General features: G+C 41.3%; 1 protein-coding gene across 6 annotated transcripts in view; it reads right to left on the bottom strand.

Moving 5' to 3' along the window:
• Window positions 1-24,207, bottom strand: part of pnpla7b (patatin-like phospholipase domain containing 7b) — a 345,798-nt gene that overhangs the window by 318,496 nt on the left and 3,095 nt on the right. For 3 of the 6 annotated variants that reach the window (XM_043719904.1, XM_043719899.1, XM_043719901.1), the window contains exon 2: window positions 2,518-2,555. In XM_043719904.1, the coding sequence (XP_043575839.1) occupies window positions 2,518-2,555 (38 nt within the window). Of the gene's footprint in view, window positions 1-2,517; window positions 2,556-2,679; window positions 3,066-3,305; window positions 3,345-3,377; window positions 3,414-24,207 lie in introns of those variants that run through there. The other 3 variants (XM_043719902.1, XM_043719903.1, XM_043719900.1) reach the window with 3 other exon arrangements.

Here is a 24,207-nt window from a genome sequence, read left to right as displayed (position 1 = left end):
AGGGACAGGCCACTATAAACACCGGAGGAAACATCAAAGAAGCGCTTCGCAGGAGGCTCCCAAGCACTGATGATGTCGCCTAGCCTGGGGACGAAACGTTTGCAACAAAAACTTCCAGCTCGGCGAACAGAACCACAGCAACGAGCACCCGAGCTACAAATCTTCGCACAAACTTTGAGTAACTGAAGATGATGACCTTTAATCCAATTAATTGAGGCAGAGCGATAATTACTAAAAATTAAAAATGGGGTGCTGCTGGAGACAAACCAAATGGGTGGAATAAGATGATAGGTATGAGTCGCATGCTGAGGGTCTAACCAAAGTAACAAATAATCCAAAATTGTATAAACTAATTATGGTTGAGAGATCATAAGTTATCAAGGCAATGGAGTTAAAATAGGACAGGAAGGGAGATTTTACTGTCTAGAGAAATTACATGCAGCGCAACATAAACCCAAGATCACAGTTAAGTTTCTGCTCGGCGATTCTGCGTTGTTGTGTATCTTAAAGGCCACCTTGGATGACATTTACCCAAAGAACAGAGGCTGAACATCCTTGACTGCTGAAGTGTTCCCTAACTAGGAAGGAACATCCCTGTCTAGCAATTGTTGTGCGGCATTCATTCATCCATTGCAGTAGCATTTGCATGGTCTTGCTGATACATCATGCCTCGGGTCATCCTTGCCTACAACGTATGAGGTAGACAACATTGGCCGAGTCTCATGAGTATCTACCATGTATGTGGTGGATATTGTTCCCAAATTTGATGATAGCATCCATTTCAATGATCTGACATGTCTTGCAGAGTTTAATGTGGCAGGGTTGTGTGGTGATGTGGTCAATGTCGTCCTGAAGGCTGGTTAGTTTGCTTGAACAATGGCCTGTTTAAGCTAAGGCAATTGTTTAAAGGCGAGACGTGGCAGCGTGGGGAGGATCTTGGCGAGATCTTCGTTATCATCAATGACATATTGAAGGCTGAGAAGTACATGGCATAGTTTCTCCTCTCTAGGGAAGTACAGGACGACAAAGAGTACTCTAACAGTCACCTGTCTATCTTCTGAGGAGCTCATTATGGTTTTTCGCTGTGGCACATTGGAACTGGCGATCAACGAGTTGAGCATTGCATCCCATTCTTATGAGGCATCTTTAGGTGTCAGTTGCATTCCTCCTCGTCTGAGAGGATCCTGTGTATATGCAAGGCTTGTCCATAGAGAATGATTCCTTTAACATGTTTAGGGTGGAAGTTAGAGAAGTGCAACATTGTGAGGTTATCCGTGGGCTTGCAGTCGAGTGAGGTACTGAGTGCCTGTCTTTGATGGAGATGCATGTGTCCAAGAATGAGATGGATTCTGAAGAGTAATCCATGGTAAGTCTGATGGTGAGATGAAGCTTGTTGATATTGTTGTATAATCATTTCAGTGATTCCTTGCCAAGAGTCCAGAGGAAGAAAATGTTGATGTTATCTGGTGTACAGTCTGTTCTGATATAATGCAATCATTCCCGTGCAATTCCACATTACAAGAAAATAGTGTAATAGCATCACCATTTAAACCAATGGGACCGGAATGGCATTATAGCAAATACAGGTAAGGAATGTTCCCATTCTACAAATAATAGTCTAAGTTCTCCAATTGTGTTATAGCCAATTCGCACTGAAGAAACTCGTGTCATAGCAGAACAAACTGTATCTGTTGATTGGAGGTCCTATGCAGCAAAGATGTCTTGCTCAGACTTGAGCATGAAACTATTGGCATATTGAAGTGCAAATTTGGTCCCCATGGCTGTTCCATGTGTCTGGATGAAGAACTAGGTGTCGATGGTGAAGACTTTTTGGTCGAGGATGAAGCAGATGAATTGTTGGACGGCATGTGGAAATTGGCAGTTGTTGGTTTTGAATACTGAGGCTGTTGCAGCATGGGGGATGCTGATGTAGAGTGCCGAAACGAAATTGTTTCTGGCTTGCGGGTGCTGAGTTTCTGTAAGAGGCACTTCTATCATCCCCTTTGTTTACTATTCAACTGGTGACACTTTACTCACACCATCTGAATTTTGATCTGCAGAGATTTATTATTCAACACTCCACTTGCACAATCACTCTGCCTATAAGTTCTGGGCCTGTATACTTTTTTTCACTTCATCTGACGGAGGGGCAACACTCCAAAAACGTGTGATTTCAAATAAACTTGGAGGACCATAAGCTGGTGTCATGTTACTTCTGACCTTCTCCTAACTTTTGAGCAACCCTTCACACATTTCTATTGAGACTTCATCAAAATCATTTGATGCATGCTCCGAGAAGACCTACAAAATTCTAATTTCATAAAACACACTTGGTTCTACTTGAAAGGCCAATCTAAGTGCAAAGTTACTGTACTGCATATGAACCAGCCACAACAATATCAACATAACCCCCAGGATGTGTAATGACAAATAACTGCATTCCCTACGTTGGAAATGGACTACAGGCTCTGCTGTTACAATGCACGTTGAAGAAAGGTAGAGAAACAGATAACTTACCTCAGAGCTTACGCAGCCATCTGGTTCTTTCAATACGTCTGGAGCAATGAAAGAAAAAGCAGACAATCAAAATGATAAACTGATTACTACATAGTTCTGACTAAAGGAATGGTACAGTACGAATGCAGTATAATTTTGCATGCTTATAAATAATATTCATACATTTCAGATCATCTGGCAAAAATGTACTTGTTACTTCCATGGCCCGTGGAATCTGTAAAATAGCAATTTACTCAGTGCTTCGTCAGATTTTTTCATACATAATTTATCTCCCCATTTTTTCTGCGCAAGACAGCTCCCTCCAGTGATCCAGACAACTACCAGTGACAGTGTATCTGATCATTAGGATATCACAGTCAAGTCAATCGGTATACAATATGCTTTCTGAATCAGGGGTCAACAGTGTGCTTGCAACACTTGTCCTGGGTGAAATTGGGAATCAAAGCAAAACCCTTCCATCCGGAAGAGAAGCTATTCTTTAAAAAAGTGAAGCTTATTTTCATAAATTAGCAAAGACAAGCACTTCATTGTTCTGGTTATTCGATTCTACAAAGTTGTGGTTTGGAAAAAATGTATTTGCTGCTCCTCTACTCTGCGATTTCATGTTCGACTATCCCCAGTAAGCTAAACAAATATTGTGACATTGTACCTGTCACATGCTTCATCGAACAGTCACCCAGCCGTAAAAGGTGCAGCCACAGGGACACAACCATTGCACTAATCTTAACTCAAAACACCTAATAAACTCATAATTCAGAGAAATATTATTCAAGTGCAAATTTGCTTACTATCTGGTATCCAAGGAAGCGAAACTTTTTTTTAAAAAAAGCACGAATACGCTTTTCGTCTTGCGATCTTACCAAAGGTGAAATATGCAAACGCGTGCAAATACCTCTGCAGAGTTCACATGGTCAGTGACGGTATCTAATTACTCAGTCTTGTTTACTCACGAGAAATCCAATTCACCAAATCGATTTCCAAATTCGTCACGTGGCCAGTGGCTAACTTATGAGATTTCGGAATAAACCAAATTTTTTTTCATCATGAAGATGGTAGAAATATGAAACGTGCTGCCTGAGAGGGTGGTGGGGGTAGGTACTCTCAGAGCATATGAGGAGCGCTTAAAATGCTAGAGGATACAGTAGTAGTTTATGGATGAAGTGCAGGTAAATGGGAGAAATGTAGTTTTTTTGTTGTTGTTCGGCATAGACATGTTCAGCCGAAGAGTTTGTTTCTCAACTGTATGACTATGACTCATGTGTGAGATGTAGAGTTTGTAATTGTAACCTTGTTAACAACTAAGAAAACGTTGTGCCACCCCATTCACACCCCCATTCTTTAGAATAGAAAATTAGTCACCATCTTTTTTTTAAACTCATTATAATCAGTGATCAGTATAATCTGGCATGAATAGATTAGGGAATTTGCATTTTGTTCTATATAATCATGACTCTCAGTGTAACATATACGTAAATGAACATTCTCTCTTTTGTCAAATAAACCACTACCCTTTGCGCTAAATATTTACTGTGTTAATGTGGAAAAACAACTTTTTCCCAGTTATCACAAGGCTATAAATACATGGGTTTTGGATTGGTGGTGCTAGAAGAGCACAGCAGTTCAGACAGCATCAGAGGAGTAGCAAAATCGACATTTCAGGCAAAAGCCCTTCATCAGGAATAAAGGCAGAGAGCCTGAATCATGGAGAGATAAGTTAGAGGAGGGCGAGGGTGGGGGTAGGGAGAAAGTAGCATAGAGTACAATAGGTGAGTGGAGGAGGGGATGAAGGTGATAGGTCAGAGGGGAGGGTGGAGTGGATAGGTGGAAAAGAAGATAGGCAGGTAGAACAAGTCATGGGGACAGTGCTGAGCTGGAAGTTTGGAACTAGGGTGAGGTGGGGGAAGGGGAAATGAGGCTGTGGTAGCGAGTTTGTTTCAGGACATGGTTAAAGACCTTCAGGGCAGAGGAAATTACCTTATAAATACATGGGTCAATGGGTTGAGAAGTGGCAGATGGAGTTTAATTCAGATAAATATGAAGGGCTACATTTTGATTAGATTAGATTACTTAGTGTAGAAACAGGCCCTTCGGCCCAACAAATCCACACCGACCCTCCGAAGAGCAACCCACCCAGACCCAATCCCCTCCACCTAACACTACGGGCAATTTAGCATAGCCAATTCACCTAACCTGCACATTTTGGGAAAGCAAATCTTAGCAGGACTTCTACACTTAATGGTAAGGTCCTAGGGAGTGTTGCTGAACAAAGAGACCTTGGAGTGCAGGTTCATAGCTCCTTGAAAGTAGAGACGCAAGTAGATAGGAAGGTGAAGGCGGCGTTTGTTATGCTTTCCTTCATTGGTCAGAGTATTGAGTACAGGAGTTGGGAGATCATGTTGCGGCTGTACAGGACATTGGTTAGGCCACTTTTAGAATATTGTATGCAATTCTGGTCTCCTTATTGAAAAGATATTGTGAAACATGAAAGGGTTCTAAAAGGAATTTGTGCTATAGGGAGAGGTTGAACAGGCTGGGGCTGTTTTCCCTGAAGCGTCGGAGACTGAGGGGTAACCTTATATAGATTTATAAAATCATGAGGGGCATTAATAGGATAAATACACAAAGTCTTTTCCCTGGGGTGGTGGAGTCCAGGACTAGAGGGCATAGGTTTAGGGTGAGAGGGGAAAGATATAAAAAAAGACCCAAGGGGCAACTTTTTCATGCAGAGGGTGGTACGTGTATGCAATGAGCTGCAGAAGAAGTGGTGGAGGCTGGTACAATTGCAACATTTAAAAGGCATCTGGATGGGAATATGAATAGGAAGGGTTTGGAGGGATATAGGCCAGATGCCGGCAGGTGGGATTACATTGGGCTGGAATATCTGGTTGGCATGGACGAGATGGACTGAAGAGTCAATTTCTGAGCTGTACATCTCTATGACTATTTCATACACAAATGAGTCATATAGGATAGAAACAGGCCCTTCAGCTAACCATGTCTATGCTGACCAACAAAAATAAAGTTACACTACTCCCACTTACCTGCACTTGGTCCATACCCTACTATACCCTGGCATTTTTAGTGCTCATCCAGATCATTCTTAAATTGTGAATATTTTGTTGAGAACATGGACTAGCTCCACCCACACGAACTACTTCTCTGAAGCAAATTAGCCCAAAACACACATAAGCATAACAAAGATTTCAGTGAAACCAGAGAGAGTGGAGAGAGAAGGAGGATTTGCATTTAACAAAATTATTCATAACAAAGTACATCACAGTCAATGGTGTGCTTTTAAAGTGCAGCTATTGTTACCATGTGGGAAATGTGACAGCCAAAAAAATCCTACAAACAACAATATGATAATGACCATACATTTTTAAATTCACATTGGATGAAGAATAACCAGCATTCCAGGTCACGAGAGAGAATGTCCCGTCACTTCACAAACAATACTGCTAGCTTGTTTATATTCATCCCACAGCAGAAAAGACCTCAGTTTAATGTCTCATCTGTACAATGTTCATAAATTAGTGGCCATTAATTGAGTATATACATATAAAGGTGAACGGAAAGTCACTAAAGTCGGAGAGGACCACAGATAATTCTTACATTAAACAAGATTTGGAGATGCAGGTGTTGGACTGGGGTGTACAAAGTTAAAAATCACACAACACCAGGTTATACTCCAACAGGTTTATCTGATGGACTATCACCTGATGAAGAAGCGTCGCTCCGAAAGCTAGTGCTTCCAATTAAACCTGTTGGACTATAACCTGGTGTTATGTGATTTTTAACTTCACTAAACAAAGATGACTGGTGATGGTTTAACCTGAGTTACCATGTCTCAAGCCTGGGGTGAGGTCGAGAGGGCGAGACCACAGCTAGTGTGGGAATTGAACTCATACTGTAGGCAAGGACAGCGAAGAGGGTTACCTCAGATTACAACAGGATCTTGATCAGATGGGTCAATGGGCTGAGAAGTGGCAGATGGAGTTTAATTCAGCTAAATGTGAGGTGCTGCATTTTGGGAAAGCAAATCTTAGCAGGACTTATACAATTAATGGTAAGGTCCTAGGGAGTGTTGCTGAACAAAGAGGCCTTGGAGTGCATGTTCATAGCTCCTTGAAAGTGGAGTCGCAGGTAGATAGGATAGTGAAGGCAGCGTTTGGTATGCTTTCCTTTATTGGTCAGAGTACTGAGTACAGGAGTTGGGAGATCATGTTGCGGCTGTAGAGGACATTGGTTAGGCCACATGCAATTCTGGTCTCCTTTCTATCGGAAAGATATTGTGAAACTTGAAAGGCTTCATAGAAGATTTACAGGAATGTTGCCAGGGTTGGAGGATTTGAGCTACAGGGAGAGGCTGAACAGGCTGGGGCAATTTTCCCTGGAGCGTCGGAGACTGAAGGGTGACCTTTTGGATGTTTACAAAATTATGAGGGGCATGGATAGGGTAAATAGGCAAAGTCTTTTCCCTGGGATCGGGGAGTCCGGAACTAGAGGGCATAGGTTTAGGGTGAGAGGGGCAAGATATAAAAGAGACCTAAGGGGCAACTTTTTCACACAGAGGGTGGTACGTGTATGGAATGAGCTGCCAGAGGATGTGGTGGAGGCTGGTACAATTGCAACATTTAACAGGCATTTGGATAAGTATGTGAATAGGAAGGATTTGGAGGGATATGGGCCGGGTGCTGGCAGGTGGGACTAGATTGGGTTGGGATATCTGGTCGGCATGGACGGGTTGGTCCGAAGGGTCTGTTTGCATGCTGTACATCTCTATGACTCTATTAGTCTGAATCGCAATAAGCCATTCAGCCTACTAAGCTAACCAATGCCCCATATATACAGAGAACACCAGTGACACTGGGTGTGAACTAAGAATGGCAGGACTGAGGAAGTCTATAAATTCTCCAAAAATTGAGTCTTCATTTCATTCGCACCAACTGACTTGGAATATCTATTAACATTCAACAGCAATGCGTTCTCTCAGTACCATGCTGGAATGCTCAAGTTCCCTTTTTTAGACATGAGCTCAAACTCTTGACTTCGAGGCAGCAGGATCAAAGCTCTGCAACATTCCAGCACTCGAAATGCACTGTGACAGCTGATGAATTCACACCCAAAATCTTACAAATAGCCCATAAAACCACAATAACCAGACAAAATAATTCAAGGTCGCACTCAGAGGTGGGGATAAAAGAGGGGGAGATGTGGCATTGCTTGTCAAAGATAGTATTACAGCGATGGAAAGGACGATGGATGAAGACTCGCCATCTGAGGTAGTTTGGGCTGAGGTTAGGAATAGGAAAGGTGAGGTCACCCTGTTAGGAGTTTTTTACAGGCCTCCTAATAGTCCTAGAGACGTAGAAGAAAGGATTGATTCAGGAGAAGAGTGAAAGTAATAGGATGGTTGTTATGGGGGACTTTAACTTTCCAGATATTGACTGGGAAAGCTATAGCTCGAGTTCGTTAGATGGGTCGATGTTTGTCCAATGTGTGCAGGAGGGTTTCCTGACACAATATGTAGATAGGCCAACAAAAGGTGAGGCCATACTGGATTTGGTTCTGGGTAACGAACCAGGCCAGGCGTTAGAATTAGAGGTAGGTGAGCACTTTCGGGACAGTGACCACAATTCGGTGACCTTTACTCTAGCCTCTGGAAACCCTCCTTGATTCTAGCCAGCATTTGTCCCATATTCCACTAAATCCTGCCTAATCACGTACTCATCCAGCTGTCTTTTAAAATCTATATACTTGATCAGTAAAATAATTCCAAAAACAATTCAGTGTTATGGCACATCCTGAGCACATGACCAAACAAATTACCAGTTGCTCAATACAGATGGACTAAAGTCAAGGTGAAAAGATCAACACTTAAAATTAAGCTAGAATTACAAGAACAAATACGTATAAGGCAACAGCAATGATGGCAGGAAGGAAACAAAAGACTGGAAGCCATTTGAGAGATGCAGGGTGTAAAAGTGAATGTAGTGATGGTTATGGATAGTGTGGTTATAGTGGGACAGATACTGTTTTCTGCAACTGACTGTGGGTACCCAAGGCTACACTGCTTGTTTGGGACTAGCATTAAGAGCATTTCGTCTGAGTGCAGAGGAACTTGAAATAAAAGGGGAAAGATCAAATTATTATGGTCCACATACATATCAATAACACAGGGAGCAGAAAGAAAGAAGCTGTTGAAGAAGAATGAGAAGTTAGGAACTAAATTATAAAGCAAATCTGCAAAAGTGACAAGTTCTGCATTATTACCACTGCCATGAGCAAAAAGGCAAAATATAGAAAAAGGTTATCCACTTTGATAGGCAAGTTGGTGAAGTAAATTTTTTTTTTAAATTGATGGATACTACAGAATGCTACAGTACAGAGGGATCCAAATACCCTTCGACATGAGACACAAAATGCAAGCGTGCAGATACAGCAAGCATTTTATTTTACTCATTCATGGAATGAGGACATCATTGGCTAGGCCAGCATTTATTGCCCATTCCTAACCGTCCAGAATGCAGTTAAGAGTCAACCACATTGCTGTGGGTCGGGAGTCACACAAAGGCCAGACCAGGTATGGAAGGCATTTTCCCTCCCTGGAGGACATTAGTGAACCAAGTGAGTTTAAGGGGAGTAGGGATAACCCTAGTAACTATAGGCCGGTGAGTCTCACTTCTGTTGTGGGCAAAGTCTTAGAGAGAATTGTAAGGGATAGGATTTATGAACATCTGGATAGGAATAATGTGATCAAGGATAGTTAGCATGGTTTTGTGAAGGGCAGGTCGTGCCTCACAAACCTTATTGAATTCTTTGAGAAGGTGACTAAGGGATAGGATTTATGAACATCTGGATAGGAATAATGTGATCAAGGATAGTTAGCATGGTTTTGTGGAGGGCAGGTCGTGTTTCACAACCCTTATTTAATTCTTTGAGAAGGTGATTAAGGAGGTAGATGAGGGTAAAGCGGTAGATGTGGTGTATATGGATTTTAGTAAGGCATTTGATATGGTTCCCCATGGTAGGCTACTGCAAAAAATACAGAGGTATGGCATTGAGGGTGAGTTGGAGGTTTGGATGAGGAATTGGCTGGCTGGAAGAAGACAGAGGGTAGTAGTTGATGGTAAAGGTTCATCTTGGAGTGCAGTTACTAGCAATGTTCCGCAAGGATCTGTTTTGGGACCATTGCTGTTTGTCATTTTTATAAATGACCTGGAGGAGGGGTTAGAAGGTTGGGTGAACAAGTTTGTGGATGATACGAAAGTCGGTGGAGTTGTTTACTGCCCAGGAACAGGCCTTTCGGCCCTCCAAGCCTGAGCAGATATAAACCTAATTCCTAAGGATCTGTAACCCTCTGCTCACCACCTACACATGCATCTGTCCAGATGATGCTGTGTCCTGGAACGAGGAGGCTGGAAATCAAGCCCATACTATGTCTCAGAACCCCATGACAGACCAAGTTTCCAAGGGTCACTGTACAAGATTCACTGGTCCAAGGGTACTGGGATGGGGACATGACTTGGACATTGGTCAGCTTGTGAGGCAAGAGGATGGGAGACGTGAGCCAAATGTAAGTAATGGATATACGGAGCATTTGGTTGCCAGCACCAATTTAAGAGTACGAATTAAACTAATCTCATCCTGTTTCCATATTAATCACTAAAGGGGATTCACTGACATACTTTTGCAACTTCAAAGCTGAGGTTAAGGAAACATCCATCTTTCCAAGTCATTGTTCAACTTAGTTTTAATAATCATTTATATGTCATAAATTAAGATCTGAATTATTTTGGTCAAGATTGCTACAAAAATAAAAATTGAAAGCTACCCTTTCTCAAGTACACTAATTTCAAGGTCTTGGGCTGTTCTCTTGCAATTCCAAATTAACATCCTGATCCTATTATTGGTTAATCATCTTAGGTACTTATGGTTACTAATCTCAAAATCGAGGATTACTTAAATGCAGTTAGTAGGTTTATGTCAACTTAAGATGACAGGAGTTTGTAGATGCGGATTTTACACTTTTTTTCGCAATATTATAGTGTCTATGCAGCCCCATGAAAATCACAATCCCACTTTTATCTCCAGCCTGTGAAAAAATTACAAGTCATTGCAGCTCAGACCTACCTCAGGTTAATAAAGGGGCAGGTTTATAAAGGCTAGAAGGTAAAAGCCCAATTTGAACAGCACTTCCAGTCCAGTTCAGGATTTGTACCATAAGTGCAAATCAAGGAAAAATGTTTCCATAATATTTCATTGTAGAAAGATGTTTTGAATATATTCTTTAAACCTTCAAAAATGGCAAATCATTAGAACTTATGAAATCAAGAAACCTTTAAAAAGCAAGAATTTCTGAATATACAATATTTAAACAATGAACATGTTTCTGCTGAACGTCAAGTGCATATAACAAAGTGTATGCAGATGTCATTACTGCAGTCTGTCTGCTCACTAAGTTATTTCTCTCAGAATTACAAAGATCCTCTATTTTACAACATGGAACAACACACACCATCACATCAGTAATATCCTACAGTAAATGGATCCACAATCTTAAGGAGCACCCCAACCAGTTTCTTCAGAACCAAAACATATATTACCTACAATGGCATTCTGGTATCCCTCCAACCCAGCCCCTCCATCACTCAATGTGCTCATTGTTTTAAAATAAAAGTCAGAATAGTGTTCAACTGTTAGCAGCATTCCCTGGGTATAGATTGGAAACACTGTACTGAGATCCCAAACAAACTGGGAAAAAGAATACTAAGATTTTTACCAACAAATCCAACAACAATTACCATCGCATATGAAGGAAACCAGGGCATTAATGTCACTATTTGAATTTATTCTCAAAATGTGGGTTATGCTGGCCAAACCACGTCTGGGGATGTGGAGAAAGCTGTTAACAAGACATTCAGGATTGAGAGTTTTATAACTAGGGACACACAGTACAAAGGTAATGATGATTTAGGTATAAATCTTAACTGTAAACAGGTGAAAGTGGGTTACCTCTGCCGAGAGCAAAGCCAACAAGACTCAAGCAAGGCACACAGGGACAGGGTAGGGGATGGAAGAGCTCTCTCGTGACTCAATGGTAGCATCCCTACCCTGTACCAGGAGGCCTGCATTCAAGTCCTCAAAAGTGCATAATAACATCTCTGACCAGAAAAATAGGTTAATTTTTTTTTTAAAAGGAGAAAACCTTATCTGACATGGACAGCTTGCAAGTTTGATGAATCATTGCTTTTAAAAGGGGAACTGGATAGATGCACGAGAAGATATTTGCAGAACTATAGAGAACGGCAGAGGAAAGAAATGAGACAAGTTGCTGTTGCAGAGAGCTGATATAAACTCAATGCAAATGATCTCCTTCCATGATATTACCCTCTGACATCATTTGGCAAGAAGCCTCATATAGTAAGGGCCACTTGAGTAAAGCATCAGAGGTAACCAGCATCCTGAGGAACCAGCCCCAACAAATAAACATTCTGAGACAGGAAAGATCTTAAAGGAACATTTGCACAATACCATTTATTAAACAGTCCGGACTGCTGCATAATTTGTTTCACAAACATATTAGTACTGACAATCCAATGAAGCTTTGGAAGAATGATAGGATGGAGAGAACATAACAGAAAAATAATTATAATTGTAAATATGTTGTTTGCTCCATTTCACACAGAATGCTTTACCATTTGCAATAAGGTCAGAATACACAATGCCACGCTGTATTCCAACAGGGGCCGGGGGGGGGGGGGGGGGGGGGGGGGGGGTTTGAAACCCTATGTACATATTTCCTTGAATGCTGAAGGGACAGTCAAAGGATTGTGACCAAAGCGCTAACTGTAAGAAACATATATGCGATCCCAACTCTGTTCTTACTGGATGTTAGAGAGAAAATAGCAAAATACTAACTGGAAAAGCAGTGTTTGTATTTGCACAGCATTAAAAACATGCAACTGCAGAGTTCATATGGTCAATGACATCATCTAAACACAGTTTTAATTACTTGAGAAATCAAATTCACCAAGTTCCCAATTTGTCACATATGGCCAGCAGCTTATTCATTTACAGATTGCAGAGATCCATAATTACATAGAATGATGTGTATTTTGCAGTATAATGACAGTGATCATAGTTATTTGGTTAATGACACCAGCTCCACCCATAACAACAGTCACTCCAGAGTAAAGGAATTAGCCCAAACTACACACAAGCATCAATTTAATCTCAGAAACAGTAGACATGAACAGAAAACAATCATATCTAACAACAACTTCCATAACCTCAAAGCACTTCACAGCCAATATAATGAATTGTAACTAATAGTCACTGTTGTAATGTTGGAAATGTGGCATCCAGAGGACCCACAACAGCAACAAGGTATTAATCAGACATTCTAGGTTTTTAAAATTATGTTGGTTACAAGATAAATAGTGGCTTAGGAGGCCAGTCCATCCTACAAGATGCAACCGACTGTAATGATCACAGTGAGATTAGCGCAGGAAATAGAAAAAGATAGAGAGATCAGAGGGGGCTATAGAGGCACAATCAGAAACTGGAAAGCAAGCATTTTCCCAGGATTGTTACATACAAGGAGATGTTTCAATGGTTCGGCCACTTTTGGAATATTGCATGAAATTCTGGACTCCCTTCTATCAGAAAGATGTTGTGAAACTTGAAAGGACTCAGAAAAGATTTACAAGGGTGTTGACAGGGTTGGAGGATTTGAGCTAAAGGGAGAAGTTGGATAGGCTGGGCCTGTTTCCCTGAAGCATCGGAGGCTGACGGGTGACTTTATGGAGCTTTATAAAATCATGAGGGGCATGGATAGGATAAATAGAGAAGGTCTTTTCCCTGGGGAGGGGGAGTCCAGAACTAGAGGGCATAGGTTTAGGGTGAGAGGGGACAAATTTAAAAGGAACCTAAGGGGCAATGTTTTCACACAGAGGGTGGTATGTGTACGGAATGAGCTGCCAGAGGAAGTGGTGGAGGCTGGTACAATTACAGCATTTAAAAGGCATCTGGATGGTATACGAATAGGAAGGGTTTGGAGGGATATGGGCCAAGTGCTGGCAAATGGGACTAGATTAGGTAAGACATCTGGCCAGCATGAACTAGTTGGACTGAAGGGTCTGTTTCTGTGCTGTACATCTCGAGGACTCCAAAAACAGTCCTGATTTCTCTCAAACTATTTTCCTAAGTGTTGCCATTCTTTCTGCACTCTTCCTAATGTCTTCACATTCTCCTTAAAGTGCAGTTGTAGAACTGGATACAATACTCCAGCAAAGGCCAAATTAGCGACTTATGCAAGTTGCCTCCTTGCTCTTATTAAGTGTCCTCTAAGCACGTTCTGTCACATTTAATGACTTATTAACATATACATTCAGGTCCATCTGTCCCTGAATCCCCTCTAGAATTGTGCTCTTTATGCCCATTTTCTCTCCATGTAATCTTAAAAGGAATCACTTTACATTTCTGCACAATGAACGTCATCTGCTACCTATCCTCCCTTTCCACCAACTTGTTTACATCCTTTTTGAAATTCTAGATTATCCTCCTCAAAAATCATAATGCTTCCATAATGCTTTTGTATCTTCTACAAACTTTGAAACTGTACTCTGTACCCCAAGTTCTGGGTCAATAACATATCTTTATATGCAGAGGTCCTAATATTGGCGCCTGAGAATCTGCACTACAAACCTTCCACCAGTTCAAAGTAAACATGACTCACTGTTTCTGTCACTCAGCCAATTTAATATCCATGTTGCTACTCTCCCTTTTATTCCACAAGTCATAGAATCATTGCGTCAGACAGCGCAGAAACAGGCCCTTCAGCCCAACCTGTCCATACTGATCAGGCATCTTAAACTGAACTATTCCATCCAGCTGTGAGCTGACTTGTCTTTTGTGCAGCACTGTTATCAAAGACCTTTTGGACATCTATGTACAGCATATCAACTGCATCAATACTCACTGTTCTTTATCATGGTCTATATTCAGTTAGTCTTTCATTTTAGTTAGCTTTTAATTTGTACAACTCTAATTTCCTTGCAAATGTGTTCCTCCACAGCTTTTCCACTCGTTAGTAACCTATAAAACATGAGCTGAAAATGTGTTGCTGGAAAAGCGCAGCAGGTCAGGCAGCATCCAAGGAGCAGGAGAATCGACGTTTCGGGCATGAGGTCTTCTTCAGGGTTCCTGAAGAAGGGCTCATGCCCGAAACGTCGATAAGATTTCCTGAAGAAGGGCTCATGCCCGAAACGTCGATAGATTTCCTGAAGGGCTTATGCCCGAAACGTCGATTCTCCTGCTCCTTGAATGCTGCCTGACCTGCTGCGCTTTTCCAGCAACACATTTTCAGCTCTGATCTCCAGCATCTGCAGTCCTCACTTTCTCCAAACCTATAAAACATGTCAAATAATGCAATTACCATGTCTCTTGACTCCATAGCTCCAGCCAAATAGCTTCTGTCCTTCGCTCTTAGTAAATACTGCCTCTCATGCCTTTTCTCTTCCTTTCCTGGGTTTCCTAAACACCATGTAGCCAGGTCTCAGTTACAGACACAACATTGTATTTCCACACGGTAATCTGTGCCCAACAACAGTCTTATCGATGATAAGAATCATTTTATGCAGTCCAACAAGCAAACTGCATAATCACACTGAGGACACACTCTACAATGTTCCATATTCCAACCAGCTTGCTAAATTGGATGCTTCAAAACAGTTCTATCAGCCCAAACCTGAGCATTCACAAGCTGGTCTATATGGTCTGCGTTACATTTCAGTCTGTAATTTCATGATTCAGTATGTCTCTCAGCATTATTACCATCAAAAAAGAAGTGCAGATGTACATGGCAATCATCTATGATGTTAATATGGTGAAGTTACAACACAGGCTCACCGTGCCCCAGATCAGAAAAATGGCAGCCTTTCTGTCCATTGTACTCATGCTGATAGAGTTTTTTTTTTAAACATACCTCAGCCTTTCCCCATAATTCTGTAAATTAGTCCTCTTCAAGTCCATGTTCAATTACCTTTCAATAGTTCCTCTGGGAAGAGAGCGCAGGTACTGTCTTCCAAGTCTTAACAATGAAGAAATTTCTCATTTCCACTCTAGCTCTTCTATCTATTATTTTAAAACCAGGCTCTCTAGTTACCAACTAACTTGCCAAGGAAATGGTTTTAGATACAGTCCTTGAGGAAGAGAAAGGAAGCAGAACAGAATTTAAACAAGGAATCATAAGGAGTAAAAGGGGCCATGAAATATTCTTGGGATTCTCCTTAATCCCACTTGCCAAGGTATTTTATATGCCTATTTGGAGCAAGAAGATAGCTAGGGAAAGGGTATGAAAACTCAAGGCAAAGGTGGGAATTTATGTGTGAAGCCAGAGAAAGTGCATGAGGTCTTTAATTTTGCATCAGTATTCACCAAGGAAAAAATGGTGGAGTCTTAAAAATACATTAGTGTAGATAATTCCCCAAGGCCTGATAGAATCAATTCCAGGATATTGAGGGAGGCAAAAGAGATTGCCGAGGCCTTGACAGATATCTTTATATCCTCTTTAGCCACAGGCAAGGTCCCAAAATACTGGAGAATAGCCAATGTTGATCCTTTGTTTAAGAAGGGCAATAGGAATAACCCAAGAAATGATAGGCTGGTAATAAATACTGCCTCTCATGCCTTTTCTCTTCCTTTTCTGGATTTCCTAAACACCATGTGCGCAGGTTTCAGTTACAGACACAACATTGTATTTCCATATGGTAATCTGTGCCCAACAGTCTCATCAATGAAAAGAATCAGTTTATGCAGTCTAACAAGCAAACTGCATAATCACACGAGGACACTCTTTTGTCATTTCTATAAATGATTTGGAAGAGAATATAGAAAGCATGGTTAGTAAGCCTGTGGACAACAACACAATTAGTGGCATAGTAGACAGCGAAGAAGGTTTTCTAAGATTACAAAGGGATCTTGATCAAATGAGTCAATGGGCTGAAAAGTGGCAGAGAGAGTCCAATCCGGACAAATGTGAGGTAGTGCATAATGGCACAAATGGTGGTAGGGCCCCTCGGTAGTGTTGTAGAACAGAGGGACATAGGGGTGCAGGTAAATAATTCTTTGAAGTTTGCGTCACACATAGGCAAAGTAGTTAAAAATGCATTTCGCACGCTTGCCTTTATTGCTCAGTCCTTTGAGAATAGGTAATTCTCCTATTTGAGAATAGGAGTTAGGAAGTCACATCGAGGTTGTACAGGACATTGGTGAGGCCTCTTCCACAATATTGTGTCCGGTTCTGGTCTCACAGTTATAGGAAGGATATTATTAAGGTGGAGTGGGCTCAGAAGAGATTTACCAGGATATTGCCAGGCATGGAAGGTTTGAGATATAAAGGAGGGCTGGATAGGCTGGGATTGTTTTCCACTGGAGCATAGCACATTGAGGGGCAACCTGACAGAAGTTTATAAAATAATGAGAGATATCTATAGAGTTAATGGTAGCTGTCTTTTCCTTAGAATGGGGCATTTCAAGACAAGGGGGGGCACATGTTTAACGTGAGAGGAGAGATTTTAAAAAGACACAAATATTTTACACAGAGGGTGGATCACGTGTGGAATGAACTGGCTCGAGGGTAGAAGATAGAGGGTGGTGGTGGAAAGTTGCTTTTCAGACTGGAGACCTGTGACCAGGGGTGTACCACAAGGATAGATTAGATTAGATTACATTACAGTGTGGAAACAGGCCCTTCGGCCCAACAAGTCCACACCGACCCGCGAAGCGAAACCCACTCATACCCCTACATTTACCCCTTACCTAACACTACGGGCAATTTAGCATGGCCAATTCACCTGACCCTGCACATCTTTGGACTGTGGGAGGAAACCGGAGCACCCGGAGGAAACCCACGCAGACACGGGGAGAACGTGCAAACTCCACACAGTCAGTCGCCTGAGGCGGGAATTGAACCCGGGTCTCAGGCGCTGTGAGGCAGCAGTGCTAACCACTGTGCCACCGTGCCGCCCACTATAAGACACTATTTGTGTCTTTTGAATAGATGCTGGGTTCATTGCTTTTCATCATTTATATAAATGATTCGGATGTGAACAAAGGAGTTAGGGTTAGTAAGTTTGCAGATGACACCAAAATTGGTGGTGTAGTGAACAGTAAAGAAAGTTATCTCAGAATACAACAGGACTTTCATTAGATTGAGAAAGGACATGAAGGGAAAGCCTAGAATTAAAGAATCCAAAGAATGTTAGAAATAAAGCAAAAGGAAAAAAGTATTAACTAAGATAGTTTTGCTGGGAAAAGCAGGAAGTCCAGCTCTGTACATGAACAAGTTTAGGCAGCTACGAAACTTAAAAATTAGTAATTAAAGAGGAACAAAAGCCTTTGACAGATCATTTCAAACTTAAAGTACCTCCAAGGGAAAACAACAGGGGTTTGAATAAAGAGTTTACTGACCAAGCATGTGAGGTGGAAAATAATGAGGATTGGGTTTAAGACATAAAAAAGTCAGTAATCAGGTTTAAACAAGGACATGAGGTGATGAGCATGTGACCAAACTTTAGAGGATATCAACACTAATGTCATCACTCGAGTCAGTACAAGGGTACTTTCATTATCACTATTCTGTTAATGTGATCGGTCAACAAAAGACTAACAAGTTCATCACAAGCACAGCAGGGATGTAGCGAGAACATTATGTTCATCAGCAGGTGTTTGACTGACATGTTTAGTGGGCAAAAAACTGTATAAGTACTAAAGATTGTGAGTGCCATTTTCATAGTAGTCTGAGAGAGCACGAGGTTGGTAAGTGCTGGTACCGCTACTCTGCTAAGGTTTTAGAACCCCTACTTGGACTAGGGCTTGGTGTCTTCTTACTCTGTAACTGTGATACTGTAATAAATGTTTAAATAAATATGCTAAACTTTTAATGGACTGCTTGTAAGAATTTTATTCCAGGCAATTGAACGATCTCAGAGAAAGAACCAGGGAAGGTTGAGTAGACTCCAGTAGGGAATCCTCCCTTACCCATTGAAGCTCTCGGGGAGACTTTGACAAGTTGGGCCAGTGGGCCAAGGAGTGGCAGATAAATGTTAATGTGAGGTGCTACATTTTGGAAAGGCAAATCAGGGCAGGACTTATACACTTAATGGTAAGGTCCTGCGGAGTGTTGCTGAACAAAGAGACCTTGGAGTGCAGGTTCATAGTTCCTTGAAAGTGGAATCGTAGGTAGACAGAATAGTGAAGGCGGCCTTTTATATGCTTGCCATCATTGGTCAGTGCATTGAGTATAGGAATTAGGAGGTCATGTTGTGGCTGTACAGGACATTGATTGGGAGACTGTTGGAATACTGTGTTCAATTTCAGTTTCCCTGCTATAGGAAAGATGTTGTGAAACTTGGAAGGGTTCAAAAACATTTACAAGGACGTTGTTAGGGTTGAGTGTCTGAGCTGCCTCACCCACTGTGATTTACAGCCCTTATTGTTTTCTGTACAGATTCCATCATCTGCAGTTATTTTGCTTCTTCAAAACTGTACTATTTACTGGGGTCCAAATCATTATGAAACCAGAGTAGTATTGGTCATAATACCAACCCCCCTGCATCCTACTCTCCAGTTAGGCCAACAGGCATTCACCCCTACTCTCTGGCTCCTTTTCTTTAACTATTTGCATATTTAAAATTCAACATCCTTTTAAAAAATTTGCTTATATTTTACAAATAAACCAGTAAAGAAGTTCATTTACTAGTGTGTTTTTTTTTCAAATATTAGATTTTTAGATTAGATTAGATTAGATTAGATTAGATTACATTACAGTGTGGAAACAGGCCCTTCGGCCCAACAAGTCCACACCGACCCGCCGAAGCGAAACCCACCCATACCCCTACATTTTACCCCTACCTAACACTACGGGCAATTTAGCATGGCCAATTCACCTGACCCTGCACATCTTTGGACTGTGGGAGGAAACCGGAGCACCCGGAGGAAACCCACGCAGACACGGGGAGAACGTGCAAACTCCACACAGTCAGTCGCCTGAGGCAGGAATTGAACCCGGGTCTCAGGCGCTGTGAGGCAGCAGTGCTAACCACTGTGCCACCGTGCCGCCCACATATTCTTTTGACAACTTGCAGAACACCTTTAATGTAATAAAACATCCCAAGACTTGTTTACAAGTGTTCTCCAGAAAACCAACACCAACCCACATGAGAAAATATCTGATCAGATAACCAACAGATTGATCAAAGAAGCCAGTTTAAGGAGTATCATATAGAATCATAAATTGGTTACGGCTGGAAAGTGAAGTCAAGGTGCCAAAAGTTTAGGGAGAGAATTCCAGAGCTTAGAAATGAGTGGACAACAACTAATATATTGTGGATTAGTGGTGTGTATAGTCAAGAGGTCAGATGCAGAAATCACAAGTGTTATGACACATAGATGGCAAGCCAAACCAAATCATCATCATTAGATTCACAACACAGTGGAATTAACATTCAATGACCCCCCACACTACTTAACTGTCCCATATCACACTTAATAAACAACAAACTTTGGACACGAACTTTATAACTTAAACTCAAAACTGACAATGTATTACTAACAGTAGAACATAGATAAACAGCAAAGTAATCTAATTAATACTTACAATCAAAAGCCTAACTTTTTTTTATCATACCCCTACTCTCACACAGAAGAAATAAATCAAAAAAAGAAAATAGAAGAATTGTAATTTGTCAATTCAGTTAAACAGTTTCCAGTGATTGTCCAAAGATTTTGTGAAAGCTTGGTATCGATGGGTTGTTCACAGGCAAGTAGTACTGTATGCCTTGCTTGAATTCTAAAGTCATTAATTAATGCAAACAGTTTCAGCAGACTTCTAGAAATATTTACTTATTTCTTACAGACTGGCATTGTTCCCTCAGAACTTTAAACAATTCAATAACTGCAAGAAACTAGGAAGAGAGCAAAACCAAGCAGCACTGTCCCTCGAAGTCCACAAAAATTACACTGTTTCCTGCCAAAACCTAATCAGAACTAGTTTTCCCTTCATTAATCAACTCAACATCCAACTAGCTGCCAGCCCCAAGCACGGCAATAGCTTGCTGCTGATTCGTCAGCAGTTTCTTCAATCAGGAATTAAACTGCATTATCTTCCCAGGCCAATTTTTAACATAAAACATCTGTCTTTATTATCTTCTCTTTTAAACAAGCTGTTGTTCAAAGTTCAACTTTTAACTTCAACTGATAGTTCCAAACCAAAAAAAAAGAGAAAAATAAAAGAAAAATAGCGATGTTTCTACACAAGAGTTGAATAGCTGGAGAAGGTTACAGGAATAGGGAAAGGTGAGGCCATGTAGTAAATGCTGGGCTTAAAAATGTGGGTTAATTTGAAAATCCAGACATTGCTTACCATTAAGCCAGCAATGGAAGTTAGCAACCATATTGGAATGGGTGAACAGGAATGAGTGAAATTTTAGATACAGACAAGAGTTAGCGCTTCCATCCAGCACATTAACCGTAGAACCCCAGGACGCACAGGTCAAGTCAATAGGTGAAATAGGTATGACTGACCACCAGATAAACTGAGGCTAGTCAGAATTTCAACAACACAAGCAGGTTGGTCAGATGTGGTTTGGACTTTAACAAATTTGTATTGACTGCCCCTTCTTAATTTTATCCTTAAAAATTATCTAATAGTTTTTCCATTCCTGATGTTAGACTGACCTTTGTTACCAGTTTTATCCTGTAATCCATTCTAAATAATTAACATTTGTAATCCTCTCCAATATTCAACCACTCCAATATTCAGAAGGATTAAAGATTGTAATCAGAATTTATACTATCTCTATCTTAAGCTTATGACTGAATTGCAAAAGCAATACGATTCAGATAGAGCTCAGCAATCTTACAACCAATGCAACAGATAAAATCTCTGCATTGTTGCCATATCCAAAGAATATTGCTGGGCAATTAAATAACTAACTGAAGGAGAGCTCCATGACCATTCTTAGCCTTAACAATGGCAAAACCCAGCCCAAACACAAAAGACAATTCTTAAAAAAATCTAAGATCACTTTCCAGTTGATGAACCATTTTGGATCCCTCCTGAAGTCTCTATCATCAGAAGTGCCAGCCTTCAACCAATGTGATTCTCTCAATATGGTATAAAAGAACAGCTGAGCTTACTGACCCAACAATATCTTAGTTCACGTAAGTGTAATGGAGCAGGAGGTCATCATGCGCACACCAGCCCTCTGAATGAGTTGTATGACTGCCATTCTCCTACCTTTTCCCATAAAAATATTGTTTCTATTTAAATAATAATCATCTTATTCCCTCTTGAAGTCTTTATTGAATTTGCCTCCCTTTGCTTTGAAGTAGCACATTCCAAACCAATCCACTCATTGTGTGGGGAAGCTTGTTCGCACGTCTCATTTGCTTTATTCTAATGTTCCTGATCTTTTTAATAAGGACCAGTTACTCCTTAACTACTCTGTCCAGCCTCTCATGACTGGAAATTTCTATCATGTTAATTTTGTCTCCAAAGAAAACAATCCCAACTTCCCCAATCTATCTTCACAACTGAAATTTCTCATCCCTGAAACTACTCTCAAACCTCTCTTGCACCCTTTTCAATGTGTTCACATACTTCATAAAGTGACTTCACAACTATCTGCAAAACTGTTTCAGCACACAGCTATAACACTGGATTCTGTTCAACAATGAGGAACGTTGTGCATATACACGGAGGTCACAAAAAGGAGGTTAAATTCAATTTGGTCATTTACCACTTGATCAACCTACTCTCAAGCGTCAAAGTAATGAAAGGTGTCGTCCAAAGTGCAAACAGGTGACAATTACACGCCAATAACCATTAGACAGAAACCGAACAGGACCAGACATATTCATGTTGTGGCTACAAAAGCAGCCCAAAGGCTGGGGATTTTGCAGCAACTGACTTACTGTACTTCCTGACTTCCGAAAGCCTAAAGTGTAAAAGTCAGAAGTGTGCAATATTCACAACTTGCCTTCTCAATATAGTTCCACAAGAGTGAAGAAGCTCATCACTTTTGATACAAATGCTTAGACTGTATTGGACAGCTTTGTTTTAAACTGTAGCTATAATTCAAGGTAAAATGGGGCAGTGGTCCAGAGACAGAGAGGTAGAACGTCCAACAGAAGCTGTCTGGAGACAAAGCCACAGAAGAATATGGAATCACCAGCTGGTACTTTCCTACAGGAAGTCAATTTGATTGTGCTCAAAAGAGTTGAACAAAGGAGAGTTTGCTTAAAAGGATACAAGATTCACCCCAATGACACAAGGAAAAGAATCCTGTTAAAACAGGGAATAATTTTGGACTTTACATGCAAGGCTATTTTTAAAGTACAATATAATGTATAAATGTTTTATGGGAGTTTCAGTGCAGCATTTCTGTACTTCAGAGTATGAGTTGCTTTGTAATATTTAATTGATTTTAGTACATTTGTCACTGTAAAAATCTTAAAATGTGAAATGTTGTTGTGCAATCCTTTTAAGGCAGTCACTGGGAATTTTAAGAGTTCGGTCTCCACAGGGGTCATATCATCATCCAGGTCACAAATGACTGCTCAATTGGCACTCCATCCATCACCTTAGTCATTCACTACCTCTGTAGCCAGTGCACAATCACTCCAAGTGGGTACCATCAATCAGATATTCTGTTGCCATAGCTGCTTCAACAGCACCTCCTGAACTCTCAGTCTCTAGCGCCTAGAAGATCAAGCACATGGGAAACCCACTGTCTTCAAGGTCTCCTTCAAATCAATGCATTATCACAGTCCTTTTACCATGGCTGGGTTAAAATCTTGGATATCAGCATAGCAATGTGGGAACGCCGTCATAAAAACGGCTTACTGGTCGAGCTCTTTTCTGCTCTGTGGGACTTGATTGGCCAAGACTTGAATCCATGAGGAAAGGCATCATCACCCTCATCTACAAGCGGAAGGGGAAGAGGGAGGAAATCAGAAATTGGAGACCAATCTCACTATTGAATGTGGATTACAAGATCTTGGCAAAGGCCATTGCCAACCGGGTCAGATCTGCTCTGGGTTCGGTGATTCACCCTGATCAAACCTGTGCTGTACCGGGCAGGAAGATCAGTCTTGCACTCCTCAGGGATATGATCGCCTATGTGCAGGACTGAGGGTTGGACACCTGCCTCATCAGCCTGGACCAGGAGAAAGTCTTTGACAGGATATCGCATACATATACGAGAGATGTTCTCTTCAAAGTTTGGGTGAAGATTTGGATGTTCTCTCCAAAATGGGCTTTGGGGAGGGAATCTGCAAGTGGATCAGACTGTTGTATACCAACATTGTCAGCGCAGTCTCAATCAATGGGTGGGAATCAGATAGCTTCCCAGTCAGATCTGGAGTCAGGCAGGGCTGCCCTCTCTCTCCTGTCTTGTTTGTGTGTTACATAGAGCCATTTGCTGAGTCCATCAGGAAGGATGCGAGCCTAAGAGGGATGACAATTTCTGGCAACAGGGGCCTGCAGGTTAAGGCCTCCCTGTACATGGATGACGTCGCCGTTTTCTGCTCGGATCCACTGTCCGAGCACAGACTCATGTGCATATGTGACCAGTTCGAACGGGCTTCAGGAGCCAAGGTAAACCGAGGCAAGAGTGAAGCCAT

Source organism: Chiloscyllium plagiosum, chromosome 30 (assembly GCF_004010195.1).
Source record: "Chiloscyllium plagiosum isolate BGI_BamShark_2017 chromosome 30, ASM401019v2, whole genome shotgun sequence".
Taxonomy (NCBI): Eukaryota; Metazoa; Chordata; class Chondrichthyes; order Orectolobiformes; family Hemiscylliidae; genus Chiloscyllium; species Chiloscyllium plagiosum.
This window is presented reverse-complemented; position numbering and strand designations above follow the sequence as displayed.